Genomic DNA, 24,270 nt, shown 5'->3' with positions numbered 1-24,270 from the left:
TGGGGGTCTGATTTCCTAGCCCACTCAAAACTTGAAGATTCAGCCTGAAAGAAGGGGAAGCTGGCCACATCGCCTAAGTGGCAAAGTGATGACTGCCACAAATCATGAGGGAGCCTGAGAGGAAGAAGCAGGCAGGTGGTAGCAATTAGACACTGGAGCTATCTGAGGACCCACACCCTGCTGCACATTCTCTGGGTATCTATAGAACTCAGCTCAGTACATGGGTAGAAACCCCAAGGAATCATGGCAATGAGAAGGGATTCAATTATGTGTGACACAGAAAAGGTAGGGACCCAGGAAATATAATTCTTGAGGATGTACAGACAATGGGTAGGTTAAGAAAGGACACAGAAACAGGATACAGGATTAGGCACACAGTATCATGTCGGTTTTCTTCTGAGATCCATGGCACTCCAGCAGCAGACTCTGTTTTGGTCCCCCCCCCAGATATGCAATAATTATTCTATACACTCACTACTCACTCCTGATCCTGTCTCATGTGCCCTCCACAGTTACATCCCAGACCTACAGCTTATGCTTGAATATCAAGTCCACATGAAGGAAGTATTTATTTACTGTGGTACTATGTAGTAAGATAGAATAGACACAACCTTCTAACTTACATAGAATATGACCTCATGACTATTCAGAGTTAATGCCAAGACACACATCAAAGGGAAAGGAAGGATCAAGGTTCAGTCATCATCATTTTACTTAGTCTGAATCACACAGTGTTTGGAAATTGCCAAGAGAAGCCTAAATAAGACAAGCTAAAGAGCAACTAATAACCAGCCAACAGAAAGCAGGACCTCTGGATTCCAGAGTTACAAAGACTTAAACCCATCAAAGAGAGCTCACAATAGAGCCACTTCCAACCCCCTCAAGGATCCGTGGCTGAGAATACTTCTGAATGGGCAGGTATGCCCGACGCTGCCAGTGGGCCAAGGTTGCCCATTATGCCAGGACAAGGGTCAGTGGCCAAGTTCTCAGACCATATGAGTCCAGCCAGCCATAAGCCACTTCTGTGTTTGCGCTGCAGCCATGGTGTCCTCTTCTCACAAGCTGGCTCTTAGCCCCATTAGCAGTTCTCAAGCAGGTCTGCACATTGCTCCATCTGTTCCCTGAATGAATTCCAGATGGATGCACCAGCCCATAAGGGCTGGAACAAGAGGAACAGGCACAGCCCTCCCCCCAGTCCACCTTCTCCAGCCACCTAGACTTAATAGAGCCCTTGCCTAAGGGCACAAGGCCAAGTGGAACAGAATACACCATTTGGAACCACCTAGCAAGGCTGGGCTAACAAGTCTCATGTGTGTGCCAGCTCTTGGGAAGGGTGAATCCACCCACTCATGCAGCCTGATTCCCACAACAGCCTACAAATGAAGGCAGAGAAAGGACACACAACGTCTGTAACCTCAACAGCAGCATATCTCCTCAGCTCAAATCTGTCTTCCCAGCCCGCCAGGCCCATGACAGTGAGACACTGTGGGGACAGACTGTCTTCACAACAATCAGAATGACTGTACCCCATTCCTACCTTTTTTAGCTTGCCACTTTTGGTGCCCACGAAGGCCAGAGAGTGATTCTTGTAGACATACGCGATGACAGAAGTCATGCGGTCCCTGTCCTCCGTGAAGACCGGGATGCCACGTACCATTTCAGACACTCCCAGAGGGGCATTCATATCCAGGCCACAGAAGTTGTCATCAATGGTTAGGAGCTGAAAATTAAATGGGAGAAAAGTTAGAAAAGAGTATGGAGGGAAATGGCAAAGGTGTGAAGCCAGGAAACTCTGGAGCTGGAAGACTCCTTAGCAATGGACTGTTTGTTCCAAATCCTCGCCCCCCCCCTTTTTTTTTCATGAGAAGCTCAGCTGCAGAGGAGCTAGGTGGTTTTTCTAAATTCCCCAAGTAGACAGCTGCAAGCCCATAGCAGCAGCACAGATCCTTAGAGGCATTTCTCACTACACCACAGCATCTCTTCCAACCCTCCTAAGTGCCATCCTGGTGAACTCGACTGTTCACCTTCACCGTCACATGGGCAAGTTCTGGGCTAGTCCCCTGCAAGAGCTACAAACACCTGGGCTCTGGTGTAAGAAAGAAGCAACCTCCATGACTGTGTCTCCACACTGGCTTGGAGCAGATGCACTAGTGAGAGCTCAAAGGGAGAGAACGAAGTCTAGACACTTAAAGTGTGGCTAATGGGAGCACAGAGCCATGCCCAAATGATCAGCAAAGGACGAGGATTCAAAGGAGCAAGACTTGTACCTGCTCAGGCTGCTGCTCTTTGCTCTCCTGTCTCTTAGAGCACAGTGAAGAGGGGCAGCTGTAGCCTTTTCATGCCTATAGCAACCTTCCCCAGAACATGATCTGTGGATCGAACTCCCCAGGATGTTCCACATCAAAGGACCTCTTGGATAACCTCCTGGGAAATATGATGTTATGTGGACCATAGGAGAGCCCTTAAGGAGGAAGGTACCTGGTCTTGGGCTTCCCCAAATGTCTCATTTTCAAACCAATCTACCCTGCTAAGCACTCTCTACATGGGAGGCTCTTCAATAGCCCGTGATACAAATGACCCAGTTCTTCTCCAGACTTCAGGAAACAAAACCTCCAGGGGTCAGGGCTCAAGAGGGAGGGCTCCTGGGCCAGTTTCTCAATCTTTCCACTCAATCTGTATACTTTTCATACCAGGCTTCTAGTTATTTCCAACATAGGGGACCCCTTGCAGCCGTGGGGTCCCCTTTGGATTCTGTTACACCCAAGAGGGCAAAGACCTCTCCAGTGGCTGATGAGAGCTCTCACACTCCACTCAAGCAGCTTTGGGTTGGCTCAGTGCTGGGAATTTACTGGATTTCTACTCCTTTCTTGGAAGCACTGTGTGGCCTCGGAAGAGTTGCTCTGCCTTCCTGTGCTTTTTATTTTCTACACTGTAAAGTTGAAGGGCATAGACCCTGCCTTTTGATGGGCTACTGTAAAGCCTATCAAACTCAGGCCCGTAAACGTCTCTGGACCTTCCAGAGAAGGGAGTGAAATAAAATACAAGGTGTCGCTTTTTTAAAGGCTTAAATCCAGTCAAAGCAAGAGGCATCTGGGGAACAGCAGGCAGGCTCTTGACAACACAACCCTGTGAAAGTGGCCAACTCGGCTCCCCAGGGCCTAGGGCTTTTCCATTCCCTTCCTGAAGGGGAGCAGGGATAGGCATCACGGAGCGAGGATAAGATACTGAACACTGAAAGTTCTCTCCCCTCTCCCCTTCTTCCACATGTGGAACAAATGTCTGTCCCATGCCTTTGAGCACCTCCAGCCTCTGCTACAGGCAGCTGGTCCAACAGCTCAGATCCAATAAAACTCTCCTCGTCCCCTCTAAAAATAAAAACAAAAATGGAACAAACAACAACAATAAAAAAAAAAAAACTGTAGCAGTGAAGTTTGTGGTGACGCTTCAAGATCTAGTCTCACCTGCATCTTTCTTCTTATCATGAGGAAAGGGGAAAGGAGACAGGTGGTAGGCAAAGGGTGGATAGATGAGAGGAAAGAAAAAGATCCAGGTTAAGAGAGCATGATCCCTAGTCCTCTTAGATGCAACTGTGGCAACCTGCCAGGTGTTCTAAGAGTATGCTGGGGTGCCCGGAAACCTCATCGTTCTTGAATTTTGCTGATTCTGGGTCACAAAGAATCCGCATCCCTAATTGTCCCTGCCTACGCTGTACTACAAAGATCTCTGCTACCAGCAAAGTTTGTATTCTGCCCATTTTGACCCATCTTCCAAAGAGCTGAAGCTGAATGATGATCCACTCTGCACAATGGGAAACTGAGGCAGGGAGAGAAGGAGCCCATGTTTTGTAGTCGCCCCCCCCCCCACACACACACCATCACCCACACATGCCCTAGTTAACTGGAGGCAGGGGAAATGTCAGCTTCTCTGCTTTTATCTAGAAGAGCATTTGAGTGACCAGGGCAACTGAACGGTATTTCCCCTTAGCTGGGCGAAGCAAACAAATCAACTGCCCCCTACCAAAACAGACTGCGCACTCAGACAACTGTATCACGAAGTTATGCTGTCAGAGGCCGAGGGTGCATTACCTGTGGGTCTCTTTGGCTGCAGCCCGTCACAGCAAGGGGCCCCGGGTGAGGAATTTTTTTTTTTTAACCAGGAAGGAAGCTAGGGTAGCCCACCAGCCTGACTGTCTGAGCTGGGGGTTCGGTTCATGCTGGATCACAGGACTCCATGCCAGGACCTGTCAGGGGTCTCCATGCCTGCACCATGCCATCGTCATCTACATTCCCTGCCCTAGTACTGTCCGTCAGCTCAAAGGAGACGAAAGATGCAGCTAGAGGCTCATGGATGACGTAGTGGAAAATGACACCCTCCACCCCTGGCTTCCCCAGGGCTCAGTTTTGAATGAGACCCCAGGTGATGAGGGTGTGATCCAGGCCTTAGCCAATCGGGTTGCTGAGGTTCCCCAGCCATTCTGAGAAGTGCTCTCTCTTAGTTCCCTCAAAGCTGAAGCACCTTGGGAGGGATTTTTTTTTTTCCCCACAGTGAAGTACTGAGAAAATATCAAAGGACAGGGTTGCCCAGCTGCTGAGCTGTCTCTCTGAGGTGTAACTTACTATGACTGTCCTCCGAGGCTCACCTTCCTGGGTGGTCAGATAGCAAGGCGGGGCCAATATATGGACTGGAGGAGGCAATGAAAAAGGCTACCTGTCACCTGGAAGCCCTTCCGTGAGGGAATATTTCTTGTGTGGATTGGTTAGTAGAAGTCCGGTCTGCAACACGAGACTGTGTTCCTCACAGACTAATGGCTGTGGGGAACAGAGCCCCTTGCAGCCTCGGGGTAATTACAGCACAGGCAGAGGATCTGCAAGACTCTCCCTGCCCAAAGACCTGCAGATGCCCATAGAGTGCAGATGCCTGGGCTCCAGGCTAATTGGTGGAAGCTGTGGGCAGGTGGGGACGGTAGGTATCCCTGAGTGCCTGGGTGATGAGGGTGCAGAGCATTTGCTCTGACCCTAGCTGGGTCTTCCCCAGGGCCCCATTAACAGTATTATTAGAGCCACAGTCACAAGAGCCAGGACAAGACTTAGCTGTAATCAAGAGTCTAGCTGAGCCTGCAGGCCTAGGCCTGGCCTCTCCCTCCCGTCACTCCACAAATGCCCATGAGCATGTTACAGCTGCCAGCATATGTCTTCCTCACATACACCGTGTGTGTGTGTGTGTGTGTGTGTGTGTGTGTGTGTGTGTGTGTGTGTGTGTGTGTGTGCATGTGCACATAGGTCTAAACAGCACGTGGAAGCCACAGGTCATTATCAGGCATCGTCCTCAATCGCTTTCCACCTTATTTTTAGAGACACCGTCCCTCATTAACCTGACGTTCATCGATTCAGCTAGGCTGGCTGGCCAATGAGCTCCATTCTTACAGAGGAAGACCATAATTCCATCACAAGGGAATGCATGTGGGTACCACTTGGATAATGTTATTGACAGGCCAGAGACAGACATTCCTCACTATCAAAAGGACATTTTATTTTCTTTCCACTGTCCGCAAAAGTCCTCATAGAATGCATGGGATGCAAATTAAGATGAGTGACCCACTGCATTCCAGGGACTCTGAGAGTGAGTCCAGAGAATTTTTAAGCATCTTTGGACCCTTATCTTAGTGCCAGGTTCATAATAGGTTAAGACATACAGGTGGTATACAGATGGGTAGGTGGATGGAAGAATGGACAGACAGATAGGGGGATGGGTGACCAAATAAAAGATTTGTTTCCCCAGTGGTTAACAGTATAGAATTTAGTCAATAATATCTGTATACATGTAAACAAATATACATGTGGGTACAATATAACATGGATGAAAGAGAACAAGAAAAACTGAGTGTTAGGAGATGAGAAAGGACCAAATGCTCATAAAGGAGACAAGTTATGGAAAAGAATATAAAGTTAATTGTTCTTCTAGTTCTAATTGTGTCATGGATCTTTTGTTTTTGGTGGTGAACAAGTGCATAAAATCTATTTGATACTGAAAGTAAGAAATTTAATGTAAGCTTTACAGCCTCCATTTGAAATGCCAGTTCTAAGTAGACATAAATTCATTAAGTTGTATAAAATTTGGGACTGGTTAATTTTGGTGTGTTATACTTTGTATTTATTTGCAAAGATATTTAATAATAAATTCTATTTAAAATTTTTCCAATGTGTAGGCTAAAGCTTGGATGAGCAACTCACTGCATTCCAGGGACTTTGAGGAGGACAGGGACCATGCCTTATGCATCTCTGTCCTCTTAGCTTAGTGCTTGGTTCACACTAAGTTATGAAACATGAGGTAAATAGATGGGTGGATGGACAGCAGGATGGCAAACAGGTAGATAGATGAGCAAATAAAAGCTTTAGTTTCCCAGTGGTTAGCAATTCTGAACTTTGTAACCGTGGGTAAATCATTTAGCTAAGGTTTATCATTTGTAACATGGGACTTGTGATACCAGAACATATTTCATAGTGCTGTGGTGAAGATTAGATCATCTAATCCATTCAGAACACTGTCCACCATCAGTAAATGCTACAAGAGTGCTAGCTCTTACTATTATTTGTCAGCTGGAGACAAATCCACTAACTTTGGTGAGTCTCAGCAGTGCTAAGGAAATATATGGTTTCTACCTCAGGAGTGTTATAGAGGTTGAGGGACTAGAGTTGTCTCTAAGGATGGGGTAGAAATTGTACCCAGGAAGCTAAATGAAGAAGCAAAGGAGTGGTCTTTCTTGATCTAGAAGATGAAACAATTTCATTAAAACAGCAAAACCTTGTATCCTAACCAGACCCATCATCTGAAAGCCTGAGTGAGGCCAAGACAACCATATGTTCATGACCTTCTTAGTGTTCCTGGGTTTTCAAAGATGCCAGAGTGGCCTTTATCCCCACTGAGGAGGGGATGGGCATCCACATCCTGGACTTCATCCCCTAACAGAGGTCATTAGATAGCAGCACCCCATCCAGGTCGGACCTAAATGCCAAAGGCCCCACAACAGCTCCCCAGTGGCCTGCAAAGCACCAGCAGCCCTGGTAAGGTGGCATGGGGAGCCAAAGCTGACACTCCAAATTACAATCTAATAGCTCACCGCGCTTCCCTCTCACACAGCCGCAAAGGTTACCGTACAATTATGTGTCGCTACATACAAATGACAGAGCAGTTACGGTTACTTTACCAATTACAGGGAAATTGCTCCCACTCTGCCGAGACTGGCACTCTGAAAACTCTATCATCTCCACAGAGGGGATTGAAAAGGCTGCCAGCATCCTTCCTCCGGCAATGGCCCCTGGCTCTGGAACAGAACCACAAGACAGCCACTTGAGGAGCTCAGACCTGAGAAGGGCTGGAGGAGACAGCAGAGCGGGGAAACTGGGGAGTTCTCCTCCAGTCCCTTAGAATCACTTTCCAACTCCAGGTCCAGTGGTCAGCTCTTAAGGACTCAACCATCATGCTGACAGCCATGCCGGTCCATCATGAAGACTGTAAAGGCATGAGGCAGGTTGGCACCTGATCCTGATGCTGCCCCATGCCAGCTGGCAGGCCCCTGGTCCACTCCTCACAGCCCCTTCCCTGCCACAGAGAGATGCTTTCCCTGGCCCCCAGTTGCCCCACCTTTACCAGAACTCTAGTGAACCCTTATTACAGAAAGGTCAGAACTAGGCCAGAGCTCAGTGGTCCAAAGGCAGTGCTAACGAGGCAGGGGTCATCAGGTCCATGCCCCTGTGGGCCAATTAGCTGAGCTCTGGGATAGAGTTTTTTCCATAGCCACAGGCTGCCCCTCTCACCCCAGGCATCCACTGCTTACAAATAGTCCACGCTGGCCCAGAAATGCAGGTCAGGTGAGCCAGCTTGATGGATGGATGCAGCCGACTACTCTGACCATGGTCGTACCTGCCAGGCTGCTGTGAATCCCAGGAAGAAAAATGAAAAGCCAGATCTGGTTCTTCTATACCTGCTCTGAGGGCAGCAAACAGAATAGTCTGTACACCTGGCAGCAAACCAGCCCTTCTTCCCTGCCTGGGTCCAGCCTCACATTTGGAGTTCTGAGGACCTCTACAACATCTTCCAACACCACCCTGTCCATTAAATAAGGAAGGGAAGTGGCCCAAATGCCTAGTGTGGGGCCATCTGAGCCTCTGCTGGGGTCCCTTAGCCTAGAGGAGCTCTTCACTTTGAGCAAGGGGAAACTGGGCCTTCTGGAGAACAATGCTGTTGACAGACCTTCCTTCATTAATTCGCTTCAGGATATTTGTAAAAGACCAAGCATTAGAGGAAGTCCCAGGAACATAAAGATGCAGAAGTCTCAGTTAATGTCCCCCAAACTGTTCTTCTCTAGCGGGGAAACAGACCTAGGCTGTATTGAGACAAGCTGTTGATATCCTGTTTCAGGTGTCCCTGGAGAGAATGGAGGGCAGGGCCATCAGCTGCTAGGAAAACAGGCAGTGACTCTGGCCAGAGGTGATTTGGTCTCTGTTCATGCTCTTTGGCTTAGAATACAGTATACCACCATTCTTTTGTACTATCCAGCAAAGAGAGTAAGATCACCAGGCCAGACCAACCCATTTTACAGGAAACAAAATCAAGACTTGGATATGGCTGCTCTAGTAACTTATTAAGTTACAGGGAAAACAGAAGTCTAATTCCCAGTCTAGGAGAAAATGAACAACAATAAGAACTAAAGCAGATGTCCAGCACATTGCTAGGCAGGGGCCTTAGAGTGGGCATCTTCCAGTCTCAGGGACAGCAGAGGCTGCAGCTTAAGGAGGGGACCTCTGCCACCTCCAGAGCCTGGACACAAGCAAACCTCCCCTCCTGAGGAGGTCCCTGGCCAGTCATCAAAGTCTGAGTCTTCCTTTCTTGTGTCCACGTGTTCCAAAGGAAGTGGAAGCTTTGTAAAGAAATACAAGACAGGAGGAAAAGGGGAGACGTCTGTGAGCTGATGCTCCTGAGGACAGAGGACCTTTGGAATTCCTCATCCTCACAAGCCGTAGATCTCTTTGCATTAATTACACCTACACACACACACACACACACACACACACACACACACACACACACACACACACCAGGAGCTGCCCATAGTCAGCCTCTGCTAGAAACCCAGCATCAGTGAATTGCGCATGTGGGATTTCTTTTTAAAGCAGGTATTGATCAGATAAGCTGTAATAGTTCATGTCTAAATACAGACTCCGATTGTGAAGCTCGGCAGTACAGGCTGATAATGATCACCCACTTATTAGGAACCATATCTCAAATATGGCTGCTGACCCCTCAGGTGCTCATAAATGCACCAGGGCCTGCAGCACAGAGTGCATGGGCCCTAGAGAGGAGGCTGTGTATGCTCTGCTCTGTCTCCTCAGGGGTAAACAGAGAGGGCTCTCAGGAGCCTGGAAAGAACTCCAGGAAGACGATAGCAGGCTTTAGTTTCGCCTTGTAAAGAAGTGATCATTTCTATAACAAAGAGTTAACACACACACACACACACACACACACACACACACACACACACACACACACACACCTCCATCCCTTTGATGGCTTTACTGATCTGCATAACCTTTCCTTTCTCCTTCATAATCCCTAACCCTCTCTGTAAACTGTATTGAGGCTCCTCCCGCATTGAACTCTCAGAAGGAAACCAGAGAGGGATTGTTACAGGTGAAGCTTGCCCCTGAACCCAGGCTGTGAGCACAGAGAGCAGGAACAGGAATGGGGGTCCGAGGCCATCCACTTAGTGACTAAGGCATCATCTCACAGTGATTCTTTATTGTGTCCTTTTCAATGGGATTGCAGGGAAAATGAATGTGTGCAGAGGAGAGGAGGGAGGGCTAGCCAGCCACAGCGACAATAACCTACTTAGACAAATATGTTATTGAAGGGACTCAGCAGAAAGTGTCTCAGGGCTGGAAAAACAACCCAACACATTGTAGCCAAGGTTCCCAAGAACCAAGAGTCCTGCTTCCAGGCATCTCATAAAGGAGGGGAGGGGGACTAAATATCAGAACAGAAGAAGGCCCATTGTGTCCCAGGAGCTCTGTGGGGAGTTGCGGCGGCTTCCAAAGCTTAATTATTGTACCTATGAAGCAATGGAAGTCATAAACGAAAGCAGTGTTCCTTTTTATACTCATTTTGAAATCTCTGTGTGTTTGGGGATCAACTGTGGCCCAATGTCCCCAGATATCTAAGGAGTCTTTCACTATTCACCATAAGGATCTAGTCCTCTAACAGGGAACCAAGGCCACTCACTTCTGCTGTATTCCCAGGAGAGGGGCATTAATTCCAACATGCTTTCTGCAAGCCAGGCCACAACCAACAGCAAGTGTTTGCCATGTACCCTCAGAGGGGTTGCTGGGCAAGGCCATCAGAGAGCTCAAGCAGGATCCTGGGGGCTGGACCCATGACCTTCTCCTCATTAGCCCAGCTGCTGAGGGCCCCAGGTTCCTCCCGCTGACAAACAGCCAGGACGTGGCACAATGGAGGTCTGCACAGGCCACAGCCATGGGCCAGCTTGGCAAGAGAACCAGAGCTCTGCAGGTGGCAACCAGGCTGGAGGCAAACCCAGTGGCCCCAACTGGACCCCTGGGGACTCCCAGAGAAATTTCTCAGCCTTGTGAGCAATACCACTTGGGAAGCTTCCCTCCCCTCCTAGACCTTAGCTTTACACGCCCCTAGCAGCTGCCTGTCAGGGGCAGATAAATCCCACACAGCCCGCCCATCAATCCCCAGCTCTTGTTCTCCTCACAGAGTTTAAGGCAGGCAGCCACAGCCACCACTCGAACTATAATTGAAGTGAGGAATGCCACGATTATTAAGTTTGTGTGTTTCCTGGCGGGTACAGGGAAGCAGTGGCCCTGCTTGCCAGGCTGAATTATGGGGTAGGTCATTCCCTTGTTAGTGGGAATAAATTTTATTAGCCCCACTCATGTTGCCGTGTATCTTCCTCTCTTGCTCCTCGGGCCCGTGTGTCTGGGTAATGTCGCCTGCATGCAGGATAAATCAGCAGAACAGATCCCATTATATTTTGGAACGCTGACAGAGACACAATAATGACATGGAGGGTGATACTGGCTTTCTTTGCTCTCTCGCAGATCTAAGTATGTGTATGTAGACAGCATATGAGGGCAGACTCACTAGGAAGAAGGATCTCAATGGACAGACAGAACGAGGAAAGCGCCCTTGGCTGCTCCTTTCTTCTTTAACTTGGTTAATGAAATAAGAGCAGTTGCCAATGTGTGACTATTGGAATCTTTCCCTTTGGCCTTGCAAAAATTAAAGGACACCGAAACCTAAGAGCAGCAAGACTGGGCCTCAAAAGGTGTCTCCTTCGAGTGCATCCTCTGAGCGTTCATCCTGTGTACTTGAAGAAAGGAAGGCAGGCCGGCCAACAAGCACATCCTGGGGACTGGGAACCTGAATGTAACTCGGTTAGGTAGAGCCCCAATCTCTCCAGAGAAGACAGTGATGATGAAGACTCAGCAATAAATCATACGGACAGTAAAACCAGAGGTGGGAGCGAGTGCAGGGTGGGGGTGAGGTCATTTATATTCGTCAAGGGGTTCTGGGCCTATCGTTACTTCCTAATAATGTCTGCGTGCTTCTTTTTTGTTCTTTATTAAATAGATATTGCCTCCCCAGCTCCTTCTCTAGCATAAAATTAGAGCATAGGGAAAAATTGTTTACTGGTCCTATGATAGCTCATGAGCTGAACTGGCGCTGGCTGAGACCCAAAGGTCCAGATGCCCTGGCCGGCATCCTTGCCAAGACACCACCCTGTATTGATGAAAGGAACTAGAGGGAACTCCACATCTGGAGTGATCAGTGGGACTTAGTCATGTGTTGATTGACAAGATATCCAGCCTCCCATTCAGGCTGTGCTATGGCGTACTGAATGAGGCTGGTGTGCACATATACACATGAATGTGTATATACTCCTGAGAGAAGACTATCACTGTGTTCACTGCTGAGAGTAGTGTGTGGGCAGGAGGGGGAACGAGCCACAGAGAGAGGCCTGGAAGGTGTTGAAGCACAGGGAGTGGGGTTTAGAGCAAGACATGGAGAAGCAGAGAGCAACAGAGACATCATCAAGAGGGGAGACAGACACAGGGGAGGTGTGCGCATGTGGGCATATGTAGCAGTGCACATGACATTGTGCTGAACCTGGGAAGTGATGTCTCAGCATGGTGAAGCTCCGTGTCCTCAATCCACAACTTGGGAACTTATATGCTGAGTCTTATGACTCTGCCTGTATTAAAACTTGGTTTGTGTGATTCTTGGGTTCTGCAGTCACCTCACCCTACATTGAGGGAAGACAGGGGAGACCTCTGTCTTGGGGTGGTCATATAGTAGGCATCCAAACCTTAAACATGGAAATTGTGGTACTCGAAGGGCTTGCAAGGAGTGAGGGTTCAGGTGGGGTTGGAAAAGAGTTGCAATGTGTGTAACTATTGGGACACGAATGTGGTATTCCATGAACTTGAGTAGGGAAGAGGAGGAGTTCCTGGACCAAGGGAGAGAGAGTGCCAAGCAAAGAGAGAAACCCTTGCCTCTCACCATAACAGGAAACAAGCCCATGTAGTCAGAGTCCAGCTTCCTGCTCACAGGGAAAGGAAAACAGCCAAGCAGACGGGCTGAGACTGGCCTGGGACAGTTGCCTGGCCACTCCGGATGCTCATTTTTATGGAGTTCAGGATCTCAGGCGCCAGGCAAACCTGAGTGACCATCTAGGCTGGGACACACAAGGCTAGCTTGAGACCAAGGGGTTGATGCTGTCTTCTCCCTAGGACTACCTGCTGTGTCTGGGAAGCAGATGAATCACATAGCATATAGGGAGAGGATTCCCTTTCATATCAATGACATATGCTGTTGGACAGGAAGTGAAGATGAAGTTGGCCCTTGTACCTCAGGGACCCCCATGGGACTGGCAAGACCAGTGGGTAAAGCTTCGAGTCATGTGGGAGCTTGGCCCAGCTGTGGGAGCTTGGCCCAGCTGTGGGAGCTTGGCCCAGCTGTGGGAGCTTGGCCCAGCTGTGGTTCTTCCAGATGGGCTTTGGGAATCTTGGGAGATTTCCTAGGCTGCGTTAACTGGAGAACTCCACTTGTTCTTGACACTCAGAGCGCAGGATCACATGTGCCCTGTTCTGCCCCGATGGACCTTGCACAGGAACCTGCCTGGCCAGGCAAGCACTACAGGTTCTGCACTGAGACACGCCGTGGGAGAAGTAGTGGTCTGGGAATTTAGACACACAGTATGTCTTAGATTGCTAATTACATGACATTGAGGTAAGCCCTTTACTTTCCTACTGGAGAACATTCTTCATGGGACTACTCCTCTGGGTCAAATTCACCTAGCTTGTACTGCAGTGGATCAGTACAAGGTTGAGCACTCCAGGGATGCATCAGGCTTGAGGTGCTATTTGCCCTGCCCATGGAGCTATAAAGGATGACTACCTCTTCTGTTGCCCTCTAGGACTCTGGGAATAATTAAAAGGGGGAGTGAGGCACCTTGCACACTGGCAGGACAGAGCTATGCAAATGTGTGGTGGCCATCTCTCCCTAGTCCCAGTTGTGAAGGTCTCACAGGTGATAGGCAGTGACTCTAAATAAAAGTTCCTGCCCCCATGGACCTTCCTATTGGAAGGTCACTCTGAGGTCACAGCTCACAGAGAAGAGGAAGTGATTTGCATCCATTCTGTGTCAGCCTCCCATTATCAGCCCTAGACTGGTGCTGCCTGGTGCCCATATTCACTCTTTAGATGGTTTCAAAGTCAAACTTCAGGAAAGGGAGTGATAGACACTCCCTGGACCACAACCTTTGTCCCATCTACAGGCTATAGTGATCCACTTCCCTTCCACATTCCTGGAGACTGAGGTCTTTCCTTGATTTTGGCCAGCCCGCTGCCTAGAACATTCCCAGGACTTAAGATGTTTCTCAGCTTACTCAGAGGCAGAGGCTAGGGCTATGTAGGGAACCCCAGCAAGCTGAAGAGGGAAAGGAATGTAGGTAGCCAAATCTCGGAGAACCCCTAGATTCATGGAAGACATAGATCCTTGGCTCACAGCAGTGAACTCCCCAGAGCAGGCTGCCCACTCCATGTTAGAACTGTCAGGTCTCTGTGGGAAAGGCTGGCCTTCACAGAGTCCTAGCATAAGAAAAAAAAATGGTAGGCTATGGGCCCCATAGCCCTAGAGTTATATGTGACTGAGAGATGCAGGGAACCTTTGAAGTAGGCTACAAAAGGAGCCAGGGCCAGAGATAGAGGCGGATAGTGTGAAGCTACAGGAATAGAAATTAAACCAAATTGGTTAGTCCTCCTAGATGCCTTAGTAGCAAACTGGCCTCAGGCTAGTCTTCAGGCCCTTGAGTCCCAACACAGTCTGAGACACCTGACAGGTCTTTCCAGGTCTCTCATGCCTATGCCTGCATGAGAGTCTCTCAGTAACGTGCAGACGCTAGTGCATTTGTTACTAGGTGCCTTCTCCATTTGGGTTGGCAAAGATCAGGACCCAGGAAAAGAATGGCTCAAGAGCAAAGCTGGGGGCTGATCCCATCCTACAAACACCTAGAGATGCCTCACTCACTCCTGCAGTATCGGTACCTAACACAGCTCAGGGATTTGTGCTTGCCAGTGCTTCTGTGTTCACAGTCCACTCACTCCATCACCCCTAGTGGTTCCTCAGCCATCTCACTGACAGAAATGCAGCCAGCCTTCCTGGCCCAGGGGGAGCAGAAGCACCACTGAGCTCCCTGAGAGTTGCAGTCAGAAGGTTCTAGACTCATGATTCCGTACTTTTCCCACCAAGCAGTTCCCTGAAAGCCGCACAGCATAGTAACCTGAGTCACACAGACATCCTTTGCCTCCTCCACACACCTGCCACTATACACAGCCAGAGGGAATGCTAGGATCTCGTGGGGTAGGCAAGTAACTCAGGGTCAGGCTACTTTCAGCTCTGAGTTCCAGGGGAGGGATATGGGTTGCAGGAAATGGACCTAACAAGTACCTTTGGAAAAGCATTCTAATTTACAGGATTAGGATGAAGAGTATAATCAAAACAAATCTCTGGTCATATCCCCTTTGAAATTCCACAAGTTATAACCACAATAAAACCCCCAGGATCCCCACCATCTAAAACAAAGGAAAATTTAAAGGAACTTCTTAAGTTTTAGCCTCCTTCTGCTATTTCCCACTGGAAATAGAACCCATGGGGACAAATTCAGCTGTGATGGCTAGTTTTATGTCCATTTGACACAATCTAGAATGATTGGGAAGAAGAATTCTCAACTGAGAAAATGTCTCTATAAGATTTGTCTGTGGACAAGTCTGTGGTGTGTTTTCTTGGTTGATGATTGATATGGGAGAGCCTAGCCCACTGTGGGTAGTGTCACTTCCAGACTGGTGGTCCTGGGTGCTATGAGAAAGCCATCTGAGCAGGCCAGTAGTCATAGGAGGAGTGCAGCCAGCTAGCCTGATAAAACCATAGCTGCACTGTTCTGAATAATGTGCATAGGCACACGTGCTAGCTACTTCTCGCTGAGCCAACCTGGAGTCTGCTGCTGTACCTGGTGATTGGTGATGCACAACCATCAGAATGCTGGGAGCCAATGAGCAAGAGGGAACACAGCTAAGAGAGTCTCTGGCTGCCAATAGGAAATTGGGATGAGGTATATATGTTTGCCCCATGTCTGCAATGAATGAGTCCCCTGCTTGCTTCTCACCTGACTCCCAGGGTCTGTGACATCGATGCTGCACCTTCTCACTCCCTCCCCCGAGGGGTGTCCAGATAAGGCGACCCCCAACAAGTAATCAACACTCCTCCATGGCCTCTGCATCAGCTTTCCTCGGTGATGGGCTGTGATATGGAACTATAAGTTTAAACAAATCCTTTTTTTCTCCAATGGTATTTATCCATAGCACTAGAAACCCTAACTAAGACATCATCTGAGATTTGATTCCCATGTTACAGATTCAGAGGCAAAAGAGAATCCCAGAGTTCATCTTGCCCCTTCTCTGCCTCTAGACGGGAAGAAACAGTAGCACAGGGGACAGGTCAAGGGAAAGCAGGATGCCAACACAGCTGACACTGGGGGCAGCGTCGCAGTCTGGCCTGATGCTGACACTGTGCTGTATGGGACATGTGTGGTCTGAGCTGAGTCCAGATGAATTGTAACAAGAGAGCCTGAGCAAAGTAACTTGGCTATCAACCAAATCAAAAGAAACTGATACTGTGCATGAAAAGCTGCCCCGGCCTTTTTTAAACCGGCTGGGAGACAGCCCTAGCCCTGTGCAGTTTCTGGCCTCCTCCTCTCTATTCTCAAGCCCTGAACTTGCCTCTAACTTGAAAGGACTAATTAAAGCCAAACGAAAAAAAAAAATCAAAAGCTTGTTATCTGGCTCCATTACTCTCAGTCCTGGCATCGGTCTGCCTCTCAAAGCTGTCCTCTCTCTGTTCTCTCCAAGGATACCATGCAGTGTTAGGGCCTACTGCTCTGCAGGCCTCCATGGTGAACTTGGCTTTTGTATTATAGCAGGAGCAAGAGCAGGATAGATACCTGTTCATGCCTTCAGATGTATCCCTACAGATGCTCTTACTCCCAAAAGCAAAGCCCCAAACAATTTTGAGCAAGGTTTCTACAGAAAACTGTCAGAGATTGCTAAACCCTCTGATCTCAAAAGAATTATCTATGTAGTAAATAGGCATCACTACCATGTCATCTTCTAACATGAACAATGTATGCACATGGAGGTGTTAATGCATTGGTGGAGACATTTGTTGCATGTATTCAAGTGTGTCGGGGTACTCAAATGTAAAATGAAGATTTCACAAAGGTGCTATGGGTTGACGTTCACCTCCTCCCAGATGCAGATTTAAATTTGCTTGCATTTTAACTGTAGTAAGAAGTTCTGGGGTGATGGGGCTGGGAAGGAGTTTGGTGGCCAAAGCAGTTGTTATACAGGTGTGAACCCTGAGTTTAGATCCACAGGAGCCCATGTAAACACTGAGTGGGCGTGGCCACCCACCTGTAACTCCAGCTTGGAAGGCTGAGACAGGAGAATTCCCTGAGTGAGCTGGCTAGCAAAATTAGTCAGCATTTGATTGAAGGGTTCTTTCTCAAATAACATGGTGAAAGAGTAATTGAGAATGAGTGGATTAACTTTTTTGTTTTGTTTTTCAAGATAGGGTTTCTCTTCGTAGCCCTGGCTTTCCTGGAACTTGCTCTGTAGATCAGGCTATCTTCAAACTCAGAGATTCACCTGCTTCTGTCCCCTGGGTGCTGGGGTTAAAGGCGTGCACCACCACTTTTGGCTTGAATTAATTGCATTATTGCGGGAGTGGGTTAAGGATAAGATCAATCACCTCTCACTCTCTTTCTCTTGCCTCCCCTCATCCTCTTGCTATGTTATGATACAGCAAGTGGGTCCTCAACAAATTCAGACACACTTGATTGCAGACTTTGGCAACCTCCAAAACTAAGTGACATCAATTGCTGCTCATGATTGATGGCCCAGTCTTGGTATTCCACTATAGAAGTATGAGGGTTCTCTAATAGTCTTCTCTATACTTATCTTCTACTGCTTCCCCAACAGATCTATGTTTAAATGTGTAACACACACACACACATACACACACACACACACACACACACACACACACAGAGAACAGCACAAATATGGTTCATCACTGACTGCCTACATTTAGGAATAGTTCAAAATCCCCCAAATTCTTAACAGTCCCATAGACCTGCTTGACTAGATCAGCTACTACCCAAAATGAATGCCTCCAGGATTCTTGCTTTGAATTCCCTTCCTGGAAGACTATAATCTATAAGCAAAACAAACCCTTTCCTCACCAAGTTGCTTTTAGTTTTGGTCTTGATCATAGCAATAGAAACCTAACTATAAGATAAACACCTTTTCCATGGTACTATGAACACAGAGGACGCTTTATAAATATGCTTGATCTCTTTCTATCTCCCTTTACTCTCATTTGCCATTTATAAAGATATGCAAAGGGCTAAAATAAAGCCACAATTCTCTGAAATCCCATGTCCACCTCAAATGCAAAATGACTTCTCATGTTAACACTTGCCTTTCCTGAATTTTCAATCATTTTCTCTAAGCTGCTCCACCATGCCCAAATGCAAACATCAACTTTACATGTTTCCACCTATTCCCAGCCCCATTTCTCATAATAAACAAGGAGAAGGAGAACAAAAGAAGACACCAATAGGAAACCTACATTTTAGCTCTAATGGACTCTTTCATACACTAAGGATGTTTGGCTGGTGATAGGCCAAATCAATGATACCCAAGATGGAGACCTATCAAAACTCCATGGAGGCTACAAAGCTGGGGTCCTGACTGCCCACACCCAACTGCCCAGGCCCACAGGATCCCCTCTGACTCACCGCACTGCTGCAAGGGATGTCCTTCACCTTGAGCCAGGCCAGGTCCAGTGTCCCCTCGCCTCGGTAACAGGACTGCAGACGCTCCTTAATGCGGTCATTGATCTGTTTCAAGATGAAGATGCACAAGGCAGACTCATCCAGAGATTTCATCTTCCGCTTCTGGCCCTTGGAGAAGACAGTGAAGAGGAGGTCAGCATCCGGTCGGACTCCCAGGGTCCGGCCCAGCACAGCACCAGCTTTCGACAGGTAGGCAGCCTGTAGCAAGCGATATTCCACCCCATTGCGCTCACAGCCAATGGGCACCTCCACGTAGGAGTTGAAGGCTGTGTCCTCTTTGCAAAGCCTCACAAGCTTTGACGTGTACACCTGTTCCTTCGTTGTGGAGCCTGGGGGAGACACCATCTCTGGCTGAAGGGTCAAAAAGTAGACAAAGTTGCCACTGCTGAAGCCATAGACATAGTAGATGTCAAAGTCAGGGATAACAGTGAAGGTGTCTGAAGGGATCTTGATCATAGAGGCCACAAATTCATCATGGAAAACATAAGCAAACATGCCATCTGCCTCAGAGTTCTTAGTCAGCTTCCGGCTAGAGATGGTAGGAAAATATTCAGGCTTGCCATCCACCGCAGTGGCAATAAAGAGTTTATCATCCAAATTGCTATAGGAGACGATCACCCCAAAGACTGAGCCACTCTCATTAACCCCTGAGAGGTAATGTTCCTTCTTGTGGAAAGGCTCCCCCAACTTGAAGAGGTCCTCTAGCCTGAGGAGCTTGCAGATACCCTGGTACAAGCTCCCACATGCAATCAGCCTGTTTTCTTTGTAGTCTATAAGCAGCATCTTGTTGACATTATTGGTGCTGGCCAAGGGCTCATTGCAGGTCTGAACAATACGAGGTGGGTAACACTTGGGGTTGTCCTCATCTGGCCCTGTCTGATGGGTCACCAAGACCTTGAGGTCACTAGAGAGTTTGTAGATCCTGTTGACAGCCCCCAAATAAATGTGTCCTGTCCTCTCGTCCACCACAAGGTGATTGAAGCCCTCGGTGGGCTCCCCTCGGAATGTGACCAAAGAACGCTTTTGAGACAGCTGTGGTGGCTGCCGTGAAAGCAGAGTGGAGGAGCCCATCCCTACCACCAGGAGGTGGGACAACAGGCAGGTCCAGTTCCAGGGCATGGCTTTCATCTCTGAGAGAGGTCCTCTCAACACAGCAGCAACCAGCACAGCTGTCCCTCTGGAGGGCCAGGACTCAGCAGGGCAGTCTCCCCTAGGAAAGAAAAAGATTAAAATGTGAGTGGACCACAGCAGGGCTCTGTGGTGCCTACAGATCTTTCTGAATTTAGGACATACATGGAACTGACCTGTTCTGGCAAAGCCAGAGGCCAGTCCTGCCCCACCCCCAACTCCCAACCCCACCCCACCCCCACCCCGTGTAGGTCCATGAGATGGTTATCTCAGTGGTGGCAATCTTAGTACTTGTCATCAATAATGATGATGGTGATAACGGTGATGAGGATGATGAGGATAGTAGTGATGCTAATAAGAACCAACATGGCCTACTGAGTGTCTGGTTTTGCACCAATCCCTGGCCAGTACCTCTGGATACTGTTTCATTTCTTCTTAGTAACCCTTCCATAATGAGTATCTTCCAACTGCCCTCCTAGATCTAAGGTCTGCACTTATCTGTGAAAACAGAGTTGACACACATGGACCTGCATTGGAGGGTCCCAAGTTATCATCCTAGTGAACAGCATCAACTGAAGGCTAGAGGAGAAACCATTTGTCCTGGGACCTTCCTCTGTCTCTCTGTCTCTATGTTTTGTGGACAATCTCCTGCCTACTTTATTAGACCTAAGAGAGAGTAACAGTGATCTCATTGTTACTAACTCAAAGATGCAGCACTAAGCCAGGTGGTGATGGTGCACACCTTTAATGCCAACACTCCAAAGACAGAAGCAAGCCTTTCTCTGTGAGTTCAAGGCCAGCTTGGTCTAGAGAGCTAGTTCCAAGATAGCCAGGATTACTCAGAGAAACCCTGTTTCAAAAAGAACAAAAAGAAAGCGAGAAAGGAAGGAAGAAAAAAGAAAGAAAAGAAAGGAATAGAAAAAAGGAAAAAGAATGGAAAAGAAAAATCAGCACTACCCACTGAAGAAACCAGTCTTTCATGAATACTCTTATTAATTTTTGCTGAAAAGACCAAATTTGCACATCTTGTTTCCTGCCAGAACCTTAACTGCTGCCAACAGAAGCCTGTGGTCATTTTACACCACATTTTACAGCTAAGGAATGTAAGCTTAGAGGACTTTTGTGGCTTGTACCACCAAAAATGGAAAAGGTGGCTGAAGCCGTCAGTCCTTAACCATCTCATGTGATCCCACAGCGAGGGCTGGACCCCATGTCCTGTTATCCACAACAGAATTGCTAAGGCCACCCATTATAACTGCTGTCCCTGACCCACATTGTCCTTCCTGCCTCCTCTACTAGATGGTACAGGGAGGTTAAACTAAAAGCCCACATCCTCCATCCCTTCAAGTTGCGGGGGCCACCAACCCCCACTGGGTATACTACCCAGCTCTAAGCTCTCCTATCATTTTAATGAAGTACATCTTGGCTGCCTCCTATGGTGGGGACTCCTCTGCCCCCTGTAATTTTTCTTTGAAAGGAAAGAAAAAGTACTTTCAGAAACCAGTGGTCTGACAAACAAATAATAAATAAATAAATAATCACTAGGGCACAAAATTGCCATCCATCCTAGCAGTTGCCTTCATTTCTACTCAATATACTTTCTGCATGTGTTTCCAGGGGGACAGCATCGTATTTCTCCCAGCTTGGATGAAATAAGGACTGGAATCATCAATATCTTATTTAGGGGCATCTCAGCTCTGTAGGATTTCTCATTTCCCCCAAGCTCCTAAAAAATGAGGTTATGGGATGAGGCAAATTGTTAAAGTAATAGAAGTCACCCCAGCAGGAAGAAAGGACAGGCTAGCTGGACAGCCAGAGAAGAGAAAAAAAATAGTAAAGACTTTACATTGTCAGCCAAAATCCTAAGGAAAACCACCTCAAGGAGACATGAGAGGAAGAAACCACTAACAGATGGGAACCCTACTGTAATGGGCAGTCCTGTAAACAAAGGGCCTTCGATCATCTACCCACGTGGTTCAAGAGTGTACTCAGTGCATGTGCAAAACAGGCAAGATAATGTAGGACTCTCGGGTCTGGCTGTCAACTTACTGTTAATCCAGGTGAAAACCACCAGAACCTACTTATTACATGAGATAAAGTTGTGTGACATATGACAGCATGCTTTGGGAGTTCTTATTTGAGGAGAGGGAACAAGGAGCAGGCTTTCAGAAACCTCAGTGTGTATGAGGAACACAGCTCAGGAAAGAATCAGGAGGAAGGTATGGCAGAAGAGAGAAAGCTAGGAGCCCTGTCAGGATAGCACCGAGAAGTCAAGACTAAAATGCACAGAGCTGGGAAAGAGGACAACTTAAGAAAAGCAAAGGGAAGCCCTCCCTTTGCTGGGAGCTGAGGACTGGTGAGATCCAGGAGCCAAACAGATTCCGTCCTAATCAGTAGTGCAGCCATATCACCCTGTCTAGCACCCAATGGAGGCTCAATAACTATTTGGAGAAAGAAGGACCAGAAGCAGAGAGAATAGCAAAGTTTGTGTAGCCTTGACTATATCCCAGGCCCCATGCAAAGTAAATGCTTTCCCCTGAATTAGCTCATAGGATCATCCCTAAAGCAAGATGGCTTTACCTATTCTGCAGATGAGGTTCTTCAAGGATATGTGGCCAATGAGAGGCAGAGTTAGGGAGGGGGTCCAGGTCTATATCACTGCCAAGTCCATACACCTTTAAGAAATGCCTCATTCCAGAACCCAGAATATGGAGCCATTAGAATTTAATTCATGTAAGTCCCAAACACAGAGGTCCCAGGATATCACCTACCAAATCCAGAGAAATGGAAATTCCTGTGACCTACAGGACTGTGGTCGGAATGTTTCTCCAGTCCTGCCCAGCCCTGTGGTCCTGCAGCCACTCATAAAATAATCATTCAGAGGCTTAATATTATTTACCAATTGCATGGCCTATGGCAGGCTTCTTGCTAGCTAGCTCTTATATTTTAAATGAATCCATTTCTATTAATCTACGTTTTGCCATGTGTTCTGTGGCTTTACTGGTCTGCAGGCATCTTGCTCCTTCAGTGACAGGCTGGTGTCTCTCTAGACTCCACCTCTCTTTCCTGTCTCTCCCCTTAAATTTCCCACCTGCCTCTAAGCTGCCTTGCCACAGGCCAAAGCAGCTTATTTATTAACCAATGGGAACAACATGTATTCACAGTGTACAGAAAGACATCCCTCAGCACAGGACACTATCTGGGAGATGACACTTGCCAATGGGTACTATCACATGACAATTCTGAAAGTATTGATGAGTACTTGACACAAGGTGAACCTTCTGTTCATCACACAGCAGGTGCTTTGCTGCTGTTAATAAGGTTCAAACCGGGTTAGAAAGGTAAGGATTATAAGGGATGGTACCTACTGGTTAAAAAAAAAAAATCTTAGGACAAGTGATGAGGAGTCAAGACAGTTCCTCTTTAACTGTCTTTCCAAATCCAAAGAGCGGGGAAGATTGTAGAAATTTGTTTGCTGAACTAGGTAATCTGGTTTAATGCTGCTCACAGCTCTAATTCAGAGGCAATGGAGGTGATTTCAAAAGGGGCCGTGTGGGATGAAGATGAAGGCTGGAGAGATAGCTCGGGTGGCAAAGTGCTTGCCATGCACACGTGAGAACTTCTGTTTGATCCCTAGAAACCATGTTAAAAAATGCAGGCAGGCCAGCATATGTTTATAATCCAAGTCCTGGGACAGGGAAGACAGGAAAATCCCTGGGACTCCTTGGCCAGCCAGCCTGATATAATCAATGAGTTCTAGGCTGGTGAGAGACCCCATCTCAATAAACAGGGTAGACAACGGGTAAGGAAGGATACTCAAGGTTGACTTCTGACCTTTACATGCACATGCAGAAATGTACATACAGTAGCACACATATGTATACCCACCCCACACCCATGTACACAAACACAATTAATGATGTATAAAGAAAAGATGGTGATGAGTGACAGCACAGACCACCGGTTCCCCATTCAGTGCTCTTCCTATCACATTTGGCCTCTTCTGACTTTATCTAAACATACTCCAGCATCTGCTCCCCAGGCTTTGAAAGTGACAGCTATTCAGGCACCATATGCTCTGCTGGCTAACAGGGATCTCACTGCAGCTCTGCCAACAGCCAGATTCCAGAGGGGCTGGGATACTCACTGGAAGACACGGGCAGGTCGGGGCACAGCCACCAGCCCTTTGGGAGGGAACGTTCAGCAGACCCTGTATCAGAGCATGCCACGTGCCTGACATTTGGCCCACCTTACTGTACACACTCACAGGCCCACAGCCAACCCACAGCTTCCCAGTCAGTGCCAGGCAAGACAAGGAGGCCATAATCATGATTTTTCCCTGGCAGGCAGGGGCCACATCTCACTCATCATCTTCTATGAGGCACCCAAATGAGACATGGTTACACATCTCAAACACTTATCACTTTTCATCTGGGGATGGTGAAATAACTGTTCCTGGAGGGAGAGGGGAACTCGCGGGAACAATAACACATGGCGGGGAATAAGCAGCCTCTCGTTTTTTTGCCCCAGAAAAAAGGATTGATTAGGAAACAAGAAACAGAGAAATAGAAAAGGAAGTTATATGGACAAGCACGTGGGCACCAGATAGCTCACTGGGGACCCCACTGTGGGCCTGGCCAATGCCAGTCTCC

General features: G+C 47.8%; 1 protein-coding gene across 1 annotated transcript in view; it reads right to left on the bottom strand.

Annotated features, from left to right (window-relative positions):
- Plxna4 (plexin A4) overlaps positions 1-24,270 on the bottom strand; it is a 466,318-nt gene that overhangs the window by 375,865 nt on the left and 66,183 nt on the right. Inside the window, exons 2-3 of the mRNA XM_028866158.2 lie at positions 18,434-19,700; positions 1,538-1,720 (exon numbers count right to left, since the gene is read on the bottom strand). Coding sequence (XP_028721991.1) covers positions 1,538-1,720; positions 18,434-19,618 — 1,368 coding nt within the window. The 5' untranslated portion in view covers positions 19,619-19,700. The remainder of the gene's footprint in view (positions 1-1,537; positions 1,721-18,433; positions 19,701-24,270) is intronic.

The sequence above is a fragment of the Peromyscus leucopus genome, chromosome 3 (assembly GCF_004664715.2).
Source record: "Peromyscus leucopus breed LL Stock chromosome 3, UCI_PerLeu_2.1, whole genome shotgun sequence".
NCBI lineage: Eukaryota > Metazoa > Chordata > Mammalia > Rodentia > Cricetidae > Peromyscus > Peromyscus leucopus.
The sequence above is the reverse complement of the archived record's forward strand: the minus strand, read 5'-3'. Positions and strand labels throughout refer to the sequence as shown.